The sequence below is a fragment of the Nothoprocta perdicaria genome, unplaced genomic scaffold, assembly GCF_003342845.1.
Source record: "Nothoprocta perdicaria isolate Ctin4 unplaced genomic scaffold, notPer1 scaffold_323, whole genome shotgun sequence".
Classification (NCBI taxonomy): domain Eukaryota; kingdom Metazoa; phylum Chordata; class Aves; order Tinamiformes; family Tinamidae; genus Nothoprocta; species Nothoprocta perdicaria.
Window position 1 is genome coordinate 215,094 of NW_020455559.1, and position 14,017 is coordinate 229,110.

Consider the following 14,017-nt stretch of genomic DNA (forward strand, 5'->3'; position numbering starts at 1 on the left):
CCCCCCCCCCAATATCTGCAGCCGTCGGGGTGCCCCCTTTGTGCTCAGGGCTGATGCACCAAATCTGTTAAAAATGAGGAAAAAGCAGCAGGTTTTGGCAGTGGGGCCCTCGCTCAGCAGCCTGCTCAGGGCCTGGCCGCTCACAGCATCGCAGTCCCCCCTGCACCGTGTGGGGCTTTTATCACCCCGCTACGTGCGCCAGCAAAGGGTCTGTGGGCTCCTTCGCAGGGAGAAGTTTGGCCCAGGATCGCTAGTGTTTCCTTTAAAATGCGTTGCCTCTTTCCAGCTTTTCCTCTGCTCATGTTGGCGCTAGGAGCGCGGTGCAATTAAAAACACAGAGGTGCGTTCTGTTTAACCTCTCGCGCCCTGCCCGTGGCCTGGAGGAGGTCGCTCCTCATTCCCTTGACTCTCTGTTCTTGGAATCTCCTTGGGAATGTGAAGCGAGGGTGGCTTTCCCACCTCCTTGTGTTTTGTTTTGTGGGTGCCTTGTCCCACTTCTGTGTTTTGGGGCTTGTTGTTTTGCATGGGCAGTTTGTGCTTGGCCTGTTAGAAAGACGGATGCAGTCGGAAATGGGTGGAAATAGGTGATTTATGGTCATGTGCATTCATTGCGGCTTGCCAAAGTCCAGGGCTGACACTTGAGAGAGGATTTGGGGAGCGCTGGGAGGTGAAGGGGATTGGTTACCTGTTGAGCAAGGGGCAAAGGGGGTCCCTGTTCCACAGGAAAAACAGCTCCTTTTACGTGCAGACAAGAGCGTTGGATGCTACAGCTTTGGATTTTTTGTTGAGTTCCAGCAGCAGCCATAGCGGTGACCTGCAAGTGGGAAAGTTAATGTTTTCACAAGCCTAAACAAGGCGGAATTATCTTCCCTGTCACGCTGGCGCTCGAAGGCTTTGCGTGTGATTGTTTGAGCTGGAGGCAGCTTTGTAGGAAGGCTGTATGTCTTTGGAGTGCTATTCCCGTTTGCACTACATCTTTTGTGCAGTTTGGAGCAGTTCGTCCTGTGTATCCTACAAAATGCTGAGCCCTCTCCCCACTTTGACTCGTGGTTGACTAGGTGAAGACAGGTTAAGAGTTGCCTCATTTTAAGTGTTAGGGCAGTTGGTGCTTGTGGGCTACAGTTGTGGATTTGGATTCCTGGCATTGATCTGGAGACACCAGCCATGTGAGTGGTTGTTGCTGATGGTGTTGGGAGGCGAGGTTCTGGTGCCAAGTGTGGAAAATGGACCCGCATTGCAAGGGAGATTTGCTATGGGCAGGCCAAACACACTAGTGCAACCGTAAAACCAAGTCTGCTCCGTGCTCCCAACTCGTCTGTTTTGCTTGCGCTTGGTAACCACCTTCAAGCGGCCCGTTTCAAATGTCAGCAGTAAAGGGGGTAATTAAACTTTATTCCAAGATACCGTTGAGCTCAGATGTCTGTTGCAAGTCACTAGAGCATTGGTTTTCTTCTGTTGCTCTGATTAGATGAGAAAAAAAAAATCATATAGAACTCACTAAAATTTTGATTTATGTACATTGCATTCCCGGTAGCTTGTCCGGATGAGCCTGCTGTGCTCCACACACTTTGCGGGACTCTGTCCTTGGTCCTCTTTGAGTGATTTCTCTGCGGATAAAATCCGACTCCTGCCTCCATCCCAAGGATTTATGGGTCCTCTTCAACTCCAAACTTGATGTTACTTGGCACTTTAGCCCATTTTGGCGTGTTTTAAGGCCCAGTCCTCATCTTCAACCTGAGCCTTGCTCCTGGCCCTGGGCATCGTGCAAGACATAAATTTGGTGTCTTTATTTTCTGTCCTGCTTGTCGGTAGAGCTGAAGTCCTCCCCCAGGCTCCTGCCACCTCTCAGTTGTGACACTTGTTACTCTGATCCCCCCATAAATATTTCTGCTCTGTTTGCATCCATCCAGGAGAGCTTCTCAAAGCCTTTTTTCTAGCACCTTGCTTTGATGTTGCCCCTTCCTTCACTTCTCTATTCCTTTTTCAGTCCGTCCCCCATCCCCATTCCATTGGACAGGGCTGTTTGCATGGTCAGGGCCCCTCGTGCTCTAATTCTGTGCCCTTGTCCACAGCTGAAGTGTTAACTCTTGCCTTAGAGCAGTCTATACCAGCTGTATTTCTGTTTTTCCTTACATTTTTATGTAAGCATTTCCAAGGATTTCCTTGCACTGCCCTTCTAGTTCTGGACGTTTTCTCATCTACCAACTTCATTTTCTTTCAGGTTCCTCCTCAGACTTTTTATTTGTGTGTCTAGGGAAAAAGACTTTGGCAGCAGTTGTGATTCTAAGATGCTACAACCCTTTTTATTGTATTATTATTATTTCTAGTTTATGTGATTTTGTTTTTCTGCCTTTACCTCTTGTGGGACACTTTATTCCCTGCCCCAAAGACCCTACAGTCTCCCTGCTTTCTCATTAGCCCTTAGTCCAGACCAAGCCTATGGCAAGAGCTTGTGCTCTGCTCAGTAATAATAATTAATAATAATAAGGGGAAATACAGCTTGCTTTTGCTCCTTTTTTTTTTTTTTTTCTAGCTTTTAAATGTTCTGAACTCTAGAGAATCTAAGAATATGCAACAGCTGCCATTTGCAGAGGGCTTCTTGCAAAGGATAGATTTAGTAAGATAAGAATCACACAGAATCACAGAGTTTTCCGCTGAGTCCGTGTGAGATTAAGATGAAAGTGCATGTGTTTAATTGCTGGGAGAAATGTTTTTATATATGTTAGACACATGTCTCTGTTCAATTAAGAAGTGTGAGAAACTTAAGTAGGACAATTTCTGTGTTCATTGAAATACTGAAGTTACGGACATCCTCTCCTTCCCATTTCGGGGCTTGCTCAAAACATTCAACTTTAATGACCCTGATCATTTATCTATGTGAGGGCCAAGAGTTTTCTGAAATAATTGTTTTCTTAGAGGTCAGACTTAAGTTGTAAATAATTAAGTTACTATTATGAATCACTATTATAAAGAGCTTTCATGCAGGAGGATCATCCATTTGCTGTGTTCAAATAGCTCTTTAGAGTACATGTTAAATTTAAACATGTAGCAAGCTCCATTTGTCTCTTTGAGATGTGTTGGTCCAAGTAGAAAATTGTGAAGTTTTGGAGGTGGAGCTAAGCAGAACGGGGAAAAAAAATCCCACTGGTCTGACCAGGGTGGGGAGTGATCAGTACAACCTCCTGCTCCTTGTCCATGTTTCCTCTCCAGTTGAGAGGAGACAGTCATTAGAGTAGGGTGATAGGGGTAATTAAGGAGCTGATGATCCATTGATTTATCCCGTGTTGCCTTCAGATGCGGCCAGTTGCATAATGCACTTGTAGAACGTGCTGCAGACACGAAAGACTCTGGCAGACCGGAGTCTGCGTTCACCCAGTCCGCACACCCCAGTACGTGCTCCGAGTTGTTCCCGGCAGAAAACGCGGAAAGATCGATAAGGAGCTTGCCGAAAAGCGAGGTTGTGAGGGGAAAGGGACAACAAACGTCGTCGTGTGCCCGAGGCTTAGCTAGGAATGTCCACTGCCATGGGAGAAGCTGCGCATGGGAAAAGCAAAATCGGAGTGACTCGGTGGCAAATTCTTCAGGATTGCAAAGAGCTGTAGGAATTTGTAGCCAAAAACTGATTAATAACACAGCCGGGAGGAGTGGAATACACGGCGAAGGTGCAAGTTGAATAGAGCTTGTGGGAACGTGAAGCAAAACGATGAATTGCCATCCTTCCTGTCTTCAAATCCTCATGTTTTATAGTGTAATTAAGTGGAGTTAATTGGCACGAGGGTCAGCTTAATATGCTACACATGCTGTTACTGTGTGGCTTAAGGAAAGGTTTGATGGAAGAATTTAAATTTGGAACCAAATGTAAGCAAGACAAAAATTAATTTGTTTTTTGGAAGTGGCTGTACAGAAGTGTTGTTGTTGTCGTATTTCTAAGAAAATATGAATAAATGGCCTCTAAATTATTAAACAGAGAAATTAGACCAAGTTGAAGGACAGGGTCAGTGTGCATTCAGAAGCTTCAAAATCCACCTATTGGATATATACTCTGGAGCATGTGTTTAAGCATTTTTCTCTCTTCATCTCATGGATGAGCATGTGGAATTTGCAGGTCTTCCCTTCTGCTTCCCATTTTATACCCATGGTCCTGTCATTGGATGCTCCATTCGCAGAAATGGCAGGGGAAAATCAAACACTTGAAAATATGTTAGAAATGCTGTTGACGTTACTGCTGGTGGATCTGAGTTTTCTTTTTGTCTCTAGCTGCCTTTCCTCATCGATTGAATCTTTTTTATCTGGCCAATGATGTCATACAGAATTGCAAAAGAAAAAATGCCATCGTATTCCGGGATACTTTTGCAGAAGTGCTTCCTGAAGCAGCTTCGTTAGTGAAGTAAGTGATTGCAAAGATTTAATGCCTTGAAAAATGAGAATTTATTTTACATTGCTCTTACATGTCAAATATTCTAGAGATGTTAGGAAAATTTCAAGGTGTTTTCCTACTACTTTATTAATTCTTGTAAGAGTATAGTCTAGTTTTAAACGTGTTAATTCACACACATGTATGTGCTTGCGTTCATAAAGAACTGTCTTGCTTCATATGGCCAGTTGATGCATTAAAATGTTAAACATGGGGTTGGAGATGCAAACAACAGCACTAGTAATAGCTCCTATTTCCAATTAGAGGGTTTTGAGCCCTCTAGGATGGCTGCTTTCGATTCTTAGCAGCACCCAGGTTTGTACGCTGCTATCGGAGGGTTTATTGTTTTAGTGCTGACATCTATATGTAGGAACTTTAATTAAGACTGCTTTGCAGAGGGTGCTCTTTCTTTCAGGCATTAGCAGAGCAGCGACTAGTTCTGGTTACTCATTTTTTTTCCTATGCAGTCTGCAGAGCTGTTTATTCAGCCAGGCACCTGCATGTTGACTCAGGTGTCTAGGGAAAGTATGCACTGAAAGTACTGCTATAGATGTCTTATTTGGCTTGGGAGTTTTGTTTTGCTTTTTCCTTGGGAAAAAAAATAGCTAGGTGAGTTATGCTTTTTATTTTCCTATTTTTTTTAACATTGTAAACACGGAATTACTTGCATTGATTCTATTCTACTTGCATTGATTCTATTCTACTTGCATTGATTCTATTCTACTTGCATTGATTCTATTTTAGAATCATGAGAATTTGTGCTGTGTGGGGAGAAAAAATGAAACCAAACAAATACACACCTACTCCTTTCTTCTTTTTCCAGGGATCCATCAGTTTCTAAATCTATAGAAAGAATCTTTAAAATCTGGGAAGACAGGAATGTATACCCAGAGGAAACCATTTTGGCACTAAAAGAAGCTCTAAGTAAGTTACTTACCCATTGCATATATCTTAATGTGTAAGCAAATGTCTTAGCTTATAACCTTACTAACCTTAGCAAGGATAAAGAAAATACTCTGAAAGCACTAAGGAAAATGCATATTTGTTCTTTCTGTATTTGTAAGCTGTTGTAGTAAGTGAACATTGCTGAATTTGTGTCGTATTTCTTGTGACGACTCTGAATCCTTTAATGTGAGTTGAAATTGTTCCAGCTGAGAATAAATTGAAAATTAGGCTATACGAATTGAAAATTAAGTTATCTTAGACCCTGGATGCTCTGATAATTGTGTCATGATAGAGGATTTGTGTCCTTGGCTCTTTCCTCTGAATCTGACTCTGCTGAGTCTCAGTTATAGCAGTAGGGTCGAGAATTGGCTGTGAAGCAAAAAAAGGAGGCTTTTTTTCCTGTCTGATATGTTTTAGTAGGAAGTAGTATGTTGTAAATAATACTGTTTGTCACATAAGAAATAGTCTGAAAGGAAAGCTAGAGGATGAAGTAACCTATAGATCCTTGAGTACACATTGAAAGAGCTCTTCTGAAACCCAGGAATCGTGTACTAACTGGAAGCATGTGCAGTGAGTTAAACCCAGAAATAATTGATACTCAAATTAACTGATTTGAAGGAAATCAGTTTGTCTTTCTGCTTTTACTGGTTCCATCATTAGCAGCTAAAGGAGCTTCAGGAAATCTTACATGTGGTTTCGAGACAGTTGTAGTCATTGCAGGAGAAAGGCAGTATTTTGGACTGAGTTTTTGGCATATGAAAAGGCTTTAGTTGCACATTGCATGTTAATATGTGAGGTTAATAAATATGTTTTGAGATGTGTAGCTTCTGTAATTGAAAAAGTATATGTATTTCAGGCACTTGTAAAGTGGATACTGTGGTGATTTTCATGACTTGCAATACTTGGCTGTTGAGTGCTAATTTCATAAACCTAGCATATGGCTGAATAAAAAGCCACTTTAAAGAACCAAGCAGCATAGTTGTATTTTTAGATGTACCTTTTTCTTTGGTCATAGATTGCTACTCATTTTTTTTGAGAAGTTTATTGAGCAGCTTGTTTTTATTACTGTGATTTTTTTGAAGTGTCTTGCTGTAAAGGGAAACAGAAACTTGATTTAAAAATGGAAGACCATCCCACAGGTTGCTGTATTCCTGAGTAAACTTAGGTTCTCTTGGGCATTCAGCAGCTCATCTAAGGAAGTTGGTCGAGGTGTTTTAAAACAAATTTCTGTTAACTTTTTTACCATGCAACCATATGGCACCAAAACCAGACTTTTAAAGGAATCCCATAATGCCAGACTGCAAAAAATGAAATGTTTTCCAGGTACCACTTTCAAATCTCAGAAGCAGCTGAAAGAAACTCTGAACAAACAACCGAATAAGCCGTGGAAGAAATCTCAAAGTAAGGAAACCATGTGAACTCTCTGAAACTAATATAAAAATTGCCTTCTCGAGGAACAGAAGAAAGGCTAGCCCCAAACTGGCAAAGTACCTGGACTAAGATACGAGCCAGCATGCATCTTCCAGGCTTGTAAAGCTCCTTACAGGGTAGTATGTAAAGCATCAAGGAGCTGTTGCTAGAGAAGCACTTTTTTAAAGGAATGAAGTATGGAGGAAAAAAAAAAAAAAAAAGCCTTTTTTGAGAGCAGAGGTTTTGAACAGTAGAGAAAAGATCTGGTGGAACCTCTTGGCAACTGGCACTAGAATATTCAAAGATGGAGAGAAGACAGACAGACAACCATGTGCAGTGGCGTCAGGAAAGCATGGTGGACGTTTCCTTCCTGTTCAGGAACACATCTTCAAGAGCAAACTAGAGGATAGGATAAAAGAAAACTGGAAGCTGACAGTGCAGATAATGAACTATTCAACTCAACCTTACCAGAAGTGCAGTCTAGCTGGAAATGCTTTTATAATAATAACCAGTCTTTATTCTTGTGCTAATTATTAAACACTAAAGCCCTGAATGGTCGGTAAAGCAAGATGATGGAACGTTAGCTGTAAGATGTGCCATATGCCCGCCTGTATGTTTGCTGAGATCAGACGGTTAACAAAAGGTTGTGGGTTTGGAAGCTTTTATTGCTTGGGTAACATCGCAAGCTGCTTTCCCATGCCAAAGCGTGTTCCATTCAGCGTGGCTGAAGGATTTAGCATTTCACTTCCTATCACACATTTCTCCTGTTTTGTCCAGAAACAAGTGGATTTAGTGTATCATGATGCTACGATTGAGTTTTTCCCTGTCTGTTAATAAGGTCTCAGAGGAATAAGGGAATTTTTGAGGTTACTAGTTTGGTTAGGCCTAGTAAGTAAGTAATTAATGGAGACCACGACACAAGATGCTGAGCTGCATGTGCCAGTGCTCAAGCATAACATAACCTTCCTTTAAAGAGGCATAAGCTGCCATTTGATAAGGCTTTTAGGTCAGCTCTTGCAGGGACTTGTCTACTTCCAGTAGAGCTGGCAAAGGTATGTGCAGGGAAATTTTCTTGGCACAGAAATGTGAAATTTAAAAAAGAAAAATTAAAAAGCTGTAGTATAATATGATAGTAATCACAGACAACCTAGTTGTGTGTGAACGTGTCCTGTGTAGCTATTGGAAAGCCAGAACACTGAGTGGTATCTGTTAGGAGGGAAAAATGTAATGAATAACAGCCTGTGAGTCTTCACTGAGTTATGTTACAATGTTTTTAATTTTTTTAAAGCCTTTTGTGACTTTTGATTAACATTTAATTGCTCCATTTTAAAAACTTTTTTTTTTTTTTAATTCCAGCATCTACAAACCCGAAAGCTGCTCTGAAGTCCAAGATTGTTGCTGAATTCAGAGTAAGTTTGCAAGTGGTGCTGTTCTGTTGCACCAAACTGTTTTTGGGCCATTGCTTCTGTGTAGCTTCTGTCCACTGGTAGTGTGAGCTTGAGTGGAAACCTCAGTGTTCAGTGGCTCTCTGTTCATTGCTATTTAGCGGCTGCTAGATGATTAATGTGCAACTTTTGCTAGAGCTGCAACCCTTTTTGTGTAGTTATGGACAATCAAAGTGTGTTCCGAGAGGTATGGAGGTTCCCTTGGGAAGCACTGGTTTTCATTTGGAAAAACCTAGTACAGGAGAGCTGTTTGCCCTCTCAAGAATAGAACAAAACCCTTTTTGATACTTTTAAAAGGGTTTTCTCCTGCAGTTGGTGTCAAGTGAGGTATATTGTCAGATCCTGCTCGTTAAAGTGCAACTTACAACGGGCTGAAGAACTGAGGGCAATAAAATTTTGCTAATTTCTGCCTTAGCTTCAGTCCCAAAATGTTCTTGGAGCGCTTCGTGCTGTTTGTCACTGAAGTAGGTCCGTGATAGTCACTTTGCAAAGTGGGAGATGCTCTTCCATGGAATGTGACGAGGATGCGTTTCTTTGATTTTTTTTTTTCTTTCAGCCACAGTCTCTCATTGATGAATTGCTGTTATATAAGCGCTCAGAAGACCAGATAGAACTGAAAGAGAAGCAGCTTTCCACTATGAGAGTGGACGTGTGCAGCACTGAAACACTTAAATGCTTAAAAGGTAAAGATAGTGCATACTGTTCACTGCCCGCTGCGTGGGTGCTGCTCACTGCTACGCTTTGCACGCACAGGGCAGGACATTGTTGCTCCTAATCAATGAACAAATCCGCCTGGGGAGTGCACAGTGCAGTGTCTGTCGTCTGAATTTTCCAGTTGCTGTTCAGGACGCGCTTTTGCGACCCGATTTTTGTTCAGGATCACTTGCATGATGTTAATCTTCTTTTAGACAAAACAGGAGGGAAGAAGTTCTCCAAGGAGTTTGAAGAAGCAAGTTCAAAGCTGGAAGAATTTGTAAATGGTTTAGACAAGCAAGTGAAAAATGGTCCCTCGCTGACTGAAGCTCTGGAGAACGCCGGTATATTCTATGAAGCACAGTATAAGGAAGTCAAGGTGGTGGCAAATGTAAGCATGTTTTTCCTTAACGAGCATCTGATGGGGACATCGTTACTATTCTGGGGCAGAGATGTGCTTCTGAATTATGAAAATAATTTAGGGGTTTGGATCTGTGCTGTAAACCTGGATATTCTGAAATGTCTGCTCTCTCCCATAGGCTGATGTTGGGCTATGTCTTTTTTTTAAAGCATATTGTAGTCCAAAAAATACATCTTCCATTTATTCAGAAACGGGGAAGAAATTTTGTGTAATTATTTAACAAATAGTTTTAAAAGGAAACAGAGATGAGATGTCAGGAAGAAAAAAAATGACTGTAAAAATTAATGGGTCAGAAGCTCAATTCTGATCTGTTACTTTCAAGGGATTTTGTAGTCTGTGCATTTTTAAAGATAAAATAAAGTTACAGTCTAGCAAATCCTAAAGTAGAAGCCACAGCACAAGTTGTGGTAATACCAACCAGCAACCTAGATGGAAAAAAACTTAAGAAACAATCTGAAAAGCATCATATGAAAGAGAAAAGCAAGATAAACTAGGAATGAAACACAAACCTGTTTGTTGGACAAGGTTTGTTCATGAAAATTGTGTTAACCCTGGAAAAAGCCATCATCGTTGCTTTTTTTCTTTTTTTTTGGGGTCCTTTCTTGCAAGTCAGAGTGAAATGCTAAGTTCTTCCTGCAAAGTTCCTTCTGCAGGATAGGGATAATTGGGGACTGAAATGATTTGATGTGTGCTGCTCTTGTTACAGAAATAATCGAGACATGTTATCTTCCCATAAAAGATATTTAGTTAAAATGTCCTTTTTTTTTTTTAGGCTTATAAAACGTTTGCCAATAGAGTGAGCAATCTAAAGAAAAAGCTGGATCAATTAAAAGCAACACTTCCCGATCCCGAAGAGTCTCCGGTCCCTTCTCCAAGTATGGATGCCCCGTCTCCAACAGGCTCCGAGTCCCCTTTTCAGGGAATGGGTGAGGAAGAAAGCTCACGGTCTCCGGTTGGAGGAAGCCGCAAGACGATATCTCCAGAGCCTGTGACAGATAACCGGGATGTGGAGGACATGGAACTCTCAGATGTGGAAGATGATACGTCTAAAATTATTGGTATGTTCTGTGGTAGCAGCAGGGAAACGAGCTCGTTGTGTGGATACTATAGCTAAACAAAACAGCTTTTACAAGCTCCGTTTGGGATGTGGAGCTTGTGCAAAACCCTTGTTAGGGCTGGAGATGTTGCACTCGGGTTTCCTTCTCCTACACCAGCCCTCCAACCCAAGCAGGAAAGTTGTGATCTGGTTGTGATTATTCCCATCTCCCACAGCACTCGTAAAAACGCTGTTCACACATGGTAATGGGAAGCAGTCTTTATTTCCTCAGTGTTGAAAATTCTGTGGCTCTTCATGCTGAGTAATCCAGTAGGGATAGATTGACAGTCCTGGTTTTGTTTTCTGTGGTGCAGTGGAAGAGAGGAAGGAGAAACAGGCTGCTCCAGCCTCAGCTCCTGCAAAGCCGGAAAGTGCCCCCAAAGCGGCGCCCGCGGCTGCTGCGATCGGTACAACCTCTGTGACGGTGACCACCCCTGCCCAGACTCCTGTGACTCCTCCAACACCGAAGGCAGTGAACACGGCGCCTGTTCTGCCGGCACCGGCGCTCGCTTTGCCAAACCTTGCCAACGTCGACCTGGCAAAGATCAGCTCCATTCTTAGTAGTTTAACTTCTGTAATGAAAAATACAGGTGAGCCCTGAGAAATTACTTGTGTAGGTGTTTGATTTTGAAGAACAAATAAAGCAGTTTTATTAATTTGGTAATCTTCCCAAGCTAAATTGTCTCAAACTAAGCAAGAATGGTATATTAAAGATCTAGCTAAGTCTTTCTGATGTGCTAGACATCCTTGCTCTGTGAGGCTGTCTGTGTTCAGACCATACTGGAACTCTGCTGCAGTTGTATCTCTTGAAAACTGAAGCCAAAACCAGTTTACGTTGACAAAGCAACGTGTGTGAGCGCTGTGCGCTTCCGTCCTAGGTGTCAGTCCCGCATCGAGACCGTCCCCGGGAACGCCGACCAGCCCAACAGCTCTTACTGGTGGCTTGAAGACTCCTGCTATGGGGACTCCGTCTGCTCCTTCAAATCCTTTGGCAAATATTCTCTCCAAGGTGGAAATAACTCCCGAAAGCATCTTGTCTGCTCTCTCCAAAACGCAGACACAGACTGCGCCAGCATTGCAAGGTACGAGAGTGATTTTGGAGCAGGCAGTTTTGCATGTTTGAGGGCAGTGTCGGTACTGAAACTTGGCAGTCATAAGGGAAAAATGAAGGGAAAAAAGCCCTTGATATTCTACATCTTGGGAATATTGGCCAGTCAGTTTTTATCCCATTCCCATACATCTTGATGTTTTAAAAATGCCTACAGGCATTTATGCAGGGTCCTGATTAATGCAGGCATATGTTGTGATTTATAATTGTATAAATTAATATATATAGTAGCATGGAAAAAATCATAGGATCACAGAATGGTTGAGGTTGGAAGGGACCTCCAGAGATCATCTAGTCCAAATTCGCTGCTCAAGTAGGGACACCTAGAGCACATGGCACAGAGTTGCATCCAGGCAAGTTTTGAAGATTGATCCTGTTATCAATGGATCAACCCCAAAATTTGGAAGTAGGCATATAAGATTGTCTAAAGTGCAGTCCTGAAAATTCCTTAATAATTTTAGAGAGAGTGTACCAACAAATATTTGACTGGATGTGATTTGATCTATTTAAATTATGATCTGGGTAACAGAAACAAGGGTTTAATTGGAGCATTTTCACTCTCCATTTAAAATCTAGTCATTTTGCAGGCTAAAGCCTCTGGTGGTTTTAAGGAGCAACACTGTGATACCGGTACAGAAAATCTCTTGACAGTGGTTCTAATTCTTTCCTCTTCTGAGAATATCTGAATGCAGTATTTTTTTTGCAGGTTTGTCATCCTTACTTCAGAGTGTTGCTGGAAACACAGTTCAGTCGAGTGAAACTGCATCTCAGAGCACTTCAGCATCACCAGCCAACACAACTGTCCCTTGTGTGAAGGGGAGGAATATTCCTTCCAATACTCAGCCCTTTGTATCTAAAAATTTTGGTTATTCTCCAAACTCATCTACTGCTGAGGTTTCCTCAACTTCAGTTAATAAGGCTCCCATCGGACATGCCCCAGGGCTTTCAAGTTCTAGTTTTAAGCCACCGACAAATTCCCTGGGTTTTTCCAGTTCCCATCCTACTAGTCCTTCTTCCCTTCTGCCAACAGAGACTTCAATGACTCAATCCTCTGAAATTTCAAAGGCAAAGCTGGAATCAGAGCCTCCTTCTCCAAGCTTGGAAATGAAGATACACAATTTCTTGAAGGGAAACCCTGGCTTCAGTGGTCTAAACTTGAATATTCCGATTCTGAGCAGCTTAGGGTCCAACATTGCAACGGAAAGTCACTCGTCTGACTTCCAGCGTGGTCCTACTAGCACTTCCATGGACAATGTGGATGGAACGCCGGTCCGCGATGAGCGGAGTGGGACGCCCACCCAGGATGAGATGATGGATAAGCCAACGTCGAGTAATGTTGACACTATCTCCTTGCTGTCCAAAATCATGAGCCCTGGCTCGTCTACGCCCAGCAGCACCAGATCCCCCCTTCAGAGCCGAGACGATGGCTATTCCCAAGAACTTTCCAATTCTGTTCACAGCTACCGCCCTTTCAGCCTGGGCAGAGATTCTCCAGCCAGCAGGTACAAGCAATCCGCAGACAGCATGGAAATGCCCTCCTCCTTAATGGACTCCTCCCAGGAGAAGTTTTATCCAGACACATCCTTCCAGGAGGACGAGGATTACCGTGACTTCGATTACTCTGGGCCGCCACCGTCTGCCATGTTGAACCTGGAGAAGAAGCCTGCGAAGTCCATTTTGAAATCGAGTAAACTCCCCGAAGCTGCCGAGTACCAGCCCGTCCTGCCCAGCTATAGCCAACGACCGCAGGAGTTCGGCGTGAAGTCGCCTTTTCCTCAGGCCATGAGGTCTATCCTCGAGCAGAGCGAGAGCTGCGACCCGCTGTCGTCCTCTCCAGCGATGTACGGGGGTTACGGCCTCAGGGGCAGCGACTCCACGGCTGACGGCTCCCCCTCGCCGAGCAAGAATGAGGTTTTTTTCGCGCCGGACTCCAACCACAATAACCTGTCCAAATCCGTGGTGCACTCGGGCTTGTCCCAGAAGCAATACCCAGACTCGCCGCACTCGCTGTCCCACAGGTCGCTTTTCTCTCCTCCAGCCGCGCTGTCCAACGCCGCGGGCCGGGCGCCCGCGCCCAGCGCGGAGAAGCCGCTGGGCTCCTCCGTTTCCGCCACGTCAACCATGGAGTTCAAGAACATGCTCAAGAACGCGTCGCGCAAGCCCTCTGAGGAGAAGCACGCGAGCCAGCTCCCCAAGGGCGGCGAGGGCCTGGGCAAGGGCGAGCAGCAGGAGGAGCGCTACCGCATCGAGACGCGCGTCTCCTCGTCCTGCCTCGAGCTGCCCGACAGCACCGAGGAGAAGGGGGCGCCCATCGAAACGCTGGGCTACCACAACGCGGCCAGCCGCGGCATGCCCGGCGAGCCCATCCAGACGGTGGAGTCGGTGCGCGCGCCGGGCAAGGGCAGCCGCGGGCAGGGCCGCGATGCCAGCCGGGCCGCCTGGTTCGACGTGGGCGCCGCCGCGGGTGCCTTCGGCAACGGCCCCG

At 44.0% G+C, this 14,017-nt stretch overlaps 1 protein-coding gene across 1 annotated transcript in view; it reads left to right on the plus strand.

Moving 5' to 3' along the window:
- Window positions 1-3,830: 3,830 nt before the first annotated feature.
- The window catches only part of RPRD2 (regulation of nuclear pre-mRNA domain containing 2), a 10,910-nt gene continuing 723 nt past the window's right edge, over window positions 3,831-14,017 (plus strand). The window contains exons 1-11 of the mRNA XM_026043225.1: window positions 3,831-3,858; window positions 4,258-4,387; window positions 5,238-5,338; window positions 6,683-6,760; window positions 8,126-8,178; window positions 8,771-8,897; window positions 9,123-9,298; window positions 10,101-10,386; window positions 10,739-11,014; window positions 11,303-11,506; window positions 12,239-14,005. Of these exons, the coding sequence (XP_025899010.1) occupies window positions 3,831-3,858; window positions 4,258-4,387; window positions 5,238-5,338; window positions 6,683-6,760; window positions 8,126-8,178; window positions 8,771-8,897; window positions 9,123-9,298; window positions 10,101-10,386; window positions 10,739-11,014; window positions 11,303-11,506; window positions 12,239-14,005 (3,226 nt within the window). The remainder of the gene's footprint in view (window positions 3,859-4,257; window positions 4,388-5,237; window positions 5,339-6,682; window positions 6,761-8,125; window positions 8,179-8,770; window positions 8,898-9,122; window positions 9,299-10,100; window positions 10,387-10,738; window positions 11,015-11,302; window positions 11,507-12,238; window positions 14,006-14,017) is intronic.